Raw genomic sequence first — 6663 nt, 5'->3', positions numbered from 1 at the left:
CACTTACAGAAGTGGATTGTTTCCAGCTGACTACGATATGAAGTGGATTGTATCAAGCTGACTACGATATGAAGTGGATTGTATCAAGCTGACTACGATATGAAGTGGATTGTTTCCAGCTGACTACGATATGAAGTGGATTGTATCAAGCTGACTACGATATGAAGTAGATTGTATCAAGCTGACTACGATATGAAGTGGATTGTTTCCAGCTGACTACGATATGAAGTGGATTGTATCAAGCTGACTACGATATGAAGTGGATTGGATCAAGCTGACTACGATATGCAAGACCGGAGTAAAGGCGTGGCAAACGTTGCACTGGGTAAAATGTGGAGAATGTTTCTTTACAAAAGTATTGCTTCTACTCCACTCCCTGCTGAGTCCAAAGATAACCCAGTTCCCCTTTCCATCTGGAAGATAGACGCTGCTTCAGGTCCAAGAAGATAGACGCTGCTTCTGGCCCCCCCCCCCCTCCCCTGGCCCCCCCCCGGTATCAGTGTGTGCGTCCTGGGCCCTGGTGGGCGGGGCCGTACCTTGAGGAAGGCGCGTGCGGCCGTGCGGCAGCTCTGGTAGTACCCCCTCCAGGTGAGGCTCTGCCGCTGCTCGCCCTCCTTCCAGCTGAGCGCCATGAGGTCGGGGAAACGCTCCACGGAGGCGGCGAACATCTGGTTGACGGTGAGCGGCGTCTCGGCGGCCATGCCGGACTCGCCCGTCCTCAGCGTCACCTCGCCGTCACGCTGGCAGGTCCAGAGGGCGGAGCCTCCCGCCGCCACCACCGAGAGGGAGTCCGGCCGCCGCGTGGTCGCTGAGGAGGACAGGGGGCGGGTTCACTCAGGAGGACCAATGAGGCGGGTTCCCTCAGGAGGACCAATGAGGCGGGTTCCCTCAGGAGGACCAATGAGGCGGGTTCCCTCAGGAGGACCAATGAGGCGGGTTCACTCAGGAGGACCAAGGAGGCGGGTTCACTCAGGAGGACCAATGAGGCGGGTTCCCTCGGGAGGACCAAGGAGGCGGGTTCACTCAGGAGGACCAATGAGGCGGGTTCACTCAGGAGGACCAATGAGGCGGGTTCACTCAGGAGGCGTTGAGAAGGGCCGCCCTCCACACATGTTGATGTTTACCATCAAGCTGCTGCTCACTTTGGGTTATCAACTAGCGATAACTAGGTTATAAACTAGTGCTCAGAAAACCAACTTGGACTGCCTGTACAGCTGAGCTAGTTAGCCATAGGGTACAGTTTTACCGTTCTACTAGCGTGGAGCTTTAGTCAAAGCATTCGGACGCTATCGTCACCCACAGTTGGATGTGAACACCATAAAAAATGCAGACAGGAAAGAAGAAGAAGAAATATGAAGTATAGCCAACATTTTACACTTTAGCGAACCTGCAGAGAGTGACATATTGAGGCTTAGATTAGTGTTGGGGCTGTCTCTGTCTTAATGCTGTTTACTTTTAAAAAAAACATACGGGTTGAATATATAACCAAAAGCAGCATCGCCATCGCCCCAGGATTAATGAGAGTGTGGACACACACTCCTGTTATCTATTACTAGTTATTTTCATCTTGGTAGATGTGTGACACTAGGGTTAGGGTTAGGGTTAGGGTTGGGGAGGTTGGCCAGAAACTCGGCTCGTTTCTGGGAAGTCAGGAAGAGGATATTTTACTGGCAGCCGAGTGGAATTTTTGCTGGCTTCCGCTAACCCTCAAGGAGTCAGGAAAGGTTCAACTGATGTGATGCCTAAACCAGGCCACTAGTTTGCTTTAACCCAGGTCACTAGTTGGCTTTAACCCAGGCCACGTTGGCTTTAACCAGGCCACTAGTTGGCTTTAACCCAGGTCACTAGTTGGCTTTAACACAGGCCACTAGTTGGCTTTAACACAGGCCACTAGTTGGCTTTAACCAGGCCACTAGTTGGCTTTAACCAGGCCACTAGTTGGCTTTAACCCAGGCCACTAGTTGTCTTTGTAATAGTTATTCTGGATTTCAAAATCAAGTAGAAACAATAACAGAAAAGAACATTTTACCCTCCAAATTCCTCGTTCAAGTATATATGCCAGCTAGTGTGTGTGTGTGTGTGTGTGTGTGTGTGTGTGTGTGTGTGGTGTGTGTGTGTGTGTGTGTGCGTGTGGTTTTTTCACCACTGACCTCTTTCTGTGTTGGAGGTGGTGATGACGATGTCTTTACCATCTCTGATCTGTTCTTCCCCGTCTCCTGCCGATTCCTCGGAGGAGGATTCACTAAAGGGAGGACAGACACACGCACGTACACACGCACGCACGCACGCACGCACGCACACACACACACACACACACACACACACACACACACACACACACACACACACACACACACACACACACACACACACACACACACACACACACACACACACACAGACACACACACACACACACACACACACACACACACGGTTATTAGACATGATGTCGATGTTTGTGCATTAGCCGTATTATTAGTTAGTATTGTAGTATTATTAGCTAGTATTGTACTATTGTGAGTAAGTATTGTAGTATTGTTAGTTAGTATTGTAGTTTTATTAATTAGTATTGTAGTATTGTTAGTTAGTATTGTTAGTTAATATTGTAGTATTGTTAGTTTGTATTGTTACTTAGTATTGTAGTATTATTGGTTAGTACTGCTGCTTAGTATTGTAGTATTGTTAGTAAGCGTTGTAGCATTGTTAGTTGTATTGTTACTTAGTATTGTAGTATTGTTAGTTTGTATTGTTACTTAGTATTGCAGTATTGTAGTATTGCGTTAGGGTCTCCTACTTGTTGGTGTCTGTTGTGAGGTCGTCCAGAGAAGCCCCAGACTCCGGGGCCTTACAGGAGCCCTGCTGGGGGCCGGCCTGCTGGGGGCCGGCCTGCTGGGCGGGGTCCATGGCCGCAGCCGAGGACGTACCAGCGGGCTCGCACACGGTCACTAGGTCAGGAGGAAACATCAGCGGGTCAACAACGGCCAACACAAACCAACATTCACCAACACAGGATAGGCTACTCCCATACCAGTCTGTGTGTGTGTCGGCAAGATTACAGAGATAAATAGATATAGATATTTCTAGATATGGATATGGATATAAGGTTTGCACACAGGCTTGGAAGACAACCCTGCCTTGCGAAATGCAGTCCGCCCCTGAGTTTCTCGTCCACCACCCATCATGTGATCAACAGACGGTCCGGCACAACACTGACAGCAGGGCCGTGATGGGCAGGTCACAGGGGAGGGGAGGGGAGGGGAGGGGAGGGGAGGGGAGGGGGGAGGGGAGGGCCGGGCCGGGCCGGGCCGGGCCTGGGGAGTGGAGCACAGCACGGTGATGCTGCTCCTTGACGACCGATATCATTAATAGAGCTAACAGGATTACAGAGCCTTCCATAAACACGTATTCACTGTCGGGGCGTTCTTATCAGAACAGCTCACAGGAATCCTCCCAAACGAGCTCACAGCACAGCTGTGGTCCACCCAGGCCCCGGTCGTTAACCCCCCCCCCGTCCATAACGCTCAGCCCGGGCTGCTGTTGGACTGTTTATCTAAAACACATACCAGGCGTCCTGTCCACCCATTGTGGCGGTAGCCTATCATGGCTCAGCAGTCACAACCGGCTGAGGGGAAATAGAACCACGTACTTCCCAAAACAACAACCTGGTTGATATGGTGGTTGGGGGGATCGAGGAAATAAGACACACTGTCATCTACCTTGAAAATATAAGAAGAGATTCCCTTCTGATACTAGGCCGGCCCCCAGAGCAGCTTCTGTTCTACACCGCATGGACTGAAGCAGATGAACCCTTCCATAGAGGTTCTGCTCCATGTGGTAATGACAGCTTGCATTTGCCGCTACACTCCTGCTTAGCCTCACGTTCCCCCACCAGCCAATGAAAGGGCTCTATCGGCTTGAGAGGCTGTACGTAGGGAGAGGCTCTCCAGAGCTGGCGTCACACATCACTGCTTGGGGAGCCACCTTCCTCTGAACCAGGGGGTTGTTCTCCTCCGACCTCTCCTCAACCAGGCCTTCTGCCCACACAGCTGCTGCTCCCTTTCCATTTGTCCCGTGTCATTCCACTCTGGAGATTGTTGTGGTTGTGCATGAACACATGTCTATCGTGAGATCAAGTTTGAGGCAGTTGACCTCTTGGACCGCACCACAACCATTCTGAGTCGCTGGATCACATTTCTTGGCCAGAGTGATGTTTTTCATACATTGAGTTGCTGCCAATGATTCTATATTTGCACAAACCAGCAGGTAGGGTTACCTGATAAAGTGGTCACTGGGTACATACCGAAAGTTGTAAAACACTGTAAAACACTGGCAGCTTACAGCAGGGAAGTCTTCTGAAGGACAGCTGTTTGGGGGTCTTCCTACCCAGACCCCTAACCTTGATAAAACTGCAGCTCCCGTCACTCCCTCGCCAACAGCATGGCATCCACATGGGATCTTATCGCACATCGCTAACAAGGCAGCCATTTTATGTCCCTTCTGCTTTCTCCCAGCAGCAGCAGCTGCAGTCAGTCACCCTGACGGAGCCCTCAGCGCTCGGTGCTCTCAGAGTGGAGGTCGCTGAGGCTGAGAAGGTTTGTGAGGGACTGATGTTCTAGAGAAACTTGTGAGGTAAACCAAGCCTCAAGATCGACGCCTCACGATGTCTAGAAAGGTCTCAAGTCGGTTACACCGAGTGAGACAGCGCTGCTTGCATAGACATTGAAGAGGTTGCTATGTGGCAGAACATCAGGTTACTATAGTAAATAATTACTATTACTGGCTAACAAAACACACATGACGCATCTCTCTGGTCTCTCCCTGTTATTTATTTTCTGAGCCCAGGTTCTAAGGTCACATGACCATAGGGTCAGGGGCATGGCTCTGATTTATGTTTATGTTGTGTAGGCCCCTTAATGTCCAAGCAGAGTGCAGATCAAGGTCACCATAGCCGTATCAGAAATACCAGATAGATATGTTCATCACATGTTACTGAAGAAGCTTTGTGCTGCTGACATGGTCTTTAAGGCTCTAGGATCCTCAAGTCTCTGACAATTATGACTGCAAAGGCAGCCTACTGCTCAGAGAAACCGGAAAGCTGTTCTTCCTGTATTCCCCCCGCCCCCATGGGGGTCCAGTGTTAGCTTTGCCGAAGCGTTGAAAATGAAACAGCAAATGGCCACTGAATGAGCTCATGACCCAAGCAGAACAGGATCCGCTTTGGAAGGCTCTTTTCTAGAGCACGGAGCTCAGTGGTTATGTTGGTAATGTTCTTATTATGTTGTGCGTACGACCCTCACTGCCTCCACCATCCCTCCCTCAACCCACCCCTCCACCCAAACCAGGATCTGTCTTGGAGTAAGGAAAGGTATTGCTCCCGATCACAGTATCACCACACCCCAACATGTAAATACCCCCAAACGGCGCTCAACACTCAACAGTTCCATGTGCCTGTCCCTCGTCCCCCAGCGACCAACCCAGCGCCGGACCCCAAACCCGTTTCTGTGCCGTCCGAGTTAGAATACTGATGTTGTTATACAGCATTGTTATCATGAAGAGTCCAGCTCCAGGAGACTGTGAGACCCCGTTTCAGACTGGGGAGGCTTCTGGTACTACTTGTAGAGATATTAGAACCCCATTACCATCACAGGGTCCGATAACCCTCAGGTTCTCACCAATCATTAACCTTCACTTCTCTTGTGACTCCTCTACACCTACACCTTTACACCACACCTCTTCATCTCTACACCTACCTACCTCTATATTTACACCTCTACATCTACACCTCTACATCTACACCTCTACATCTACATCTACATCTACATATCTACTCCTTTACATCTCTACTCCTTTACACCTCTACATCTTCACCTCTACATCTCTAGGGCTGGTCGGCTCCACCCTGGGAACCAACACCGCATGCGACAGACTCATTACGGTGCGCTGAGTCTGATGATTGAATCCACTGGTATACTTTAATAACACATGAGATCATAAATCTAGTCCGTTAAAACCTCAATATCATGGAGCAGACGTGTCGTTTGACTCCAATCCCGTTTTCAAGCCCATCCGATACTGGCCAGAGCCGTCAGCCCGTCAACTGAAGATCTGGATGTACCAGTCCAGCGTGTATGTGACTAATAATAAGAGCTTTATCTACCAGCATATATGTTTAATAATGTACTTACATTGCATTGTTGAGTGTGTAAATCTGACGAATAATATGGTCCAGTTTATTGAAGGTCTTTCTGCCCCGGTAGGCTCCTGCTATGGATCCGGCCGCTAGGAGAGGGATACGCTAACATCGACACTACGTCTACACTGTGGAACATCATTCATCTTCAGGCTGGTCGGTCTGGTTCCTCCTCTCAAGCCCCACCCAGGTCCACAGCCTCAAGCCCGGCTGGTCGGTCTGGTTCCTCCTCTGAAGCCCCACCCAGGGCCAGCCTCCCTACCACTTCTCCCCCCTACCCGAGAGACATTCCACAGACACCCGATTGGTTGATTGTGCTCACACCACAGGGTCGTCCTCCATATAAGGGTATGCAAGCTAAAACACGATCAGGGAGGGTAGAGCCGGCGCATACGCATCTGGCAGCATACGTGCTCGTCCCCGACCCCGACTACTCCATCCATCCACCATCACTGCACAGACGTGCGCTG

General features: G+C 50.3%; 1 protein-coding gene across 1 annotated transcript in view; it reads right to left on the bottom strand.

Moving 5' to 3' along the window:
- acsbg2 (acyl-CoA synthetase bubblegum family member 2) overlaps nucleotides 1–6437 on the bottom strand; it is an 18894-nt gene extending 12457 nt beyond the window's left edge. The window contains 4 exon segments of the mRNA XM_030373360.1: nucleotides 537–808; nucleotides 2151–2242; nucleotides 2798–2948; nucleotides 6189–6437. Of these exon segments, the coding sequence (XP_030229220.1) occupies nucleotides 537–808; nucleotides 2151–2242; nucleotides 2798–2948; nucleotides 6189–6195 (522 nt within the window). The 5' untranslated portion in view covers nucleotides 6196–6437.
- Nucleotides 6438–6663: the final 226 nt, after the last annotated feature.

The sequence above is a fragment of the Gadus morhua genome, chromosome 12 (assembly GCF_902167405.1).
Source record: "Gadus morhua chromosome 12, gadMor3.0, whole genome shotgun sequence".
Taxonomy (NCBI): Eukaryota; Metazoa; Chordata; class Actinopteri; order Gadiformes; family Gadidae; genus Gadus; species Gadus morhua.
This window is presented reverse-complemented; position numbering and strand designations above follow the sequence as displayed.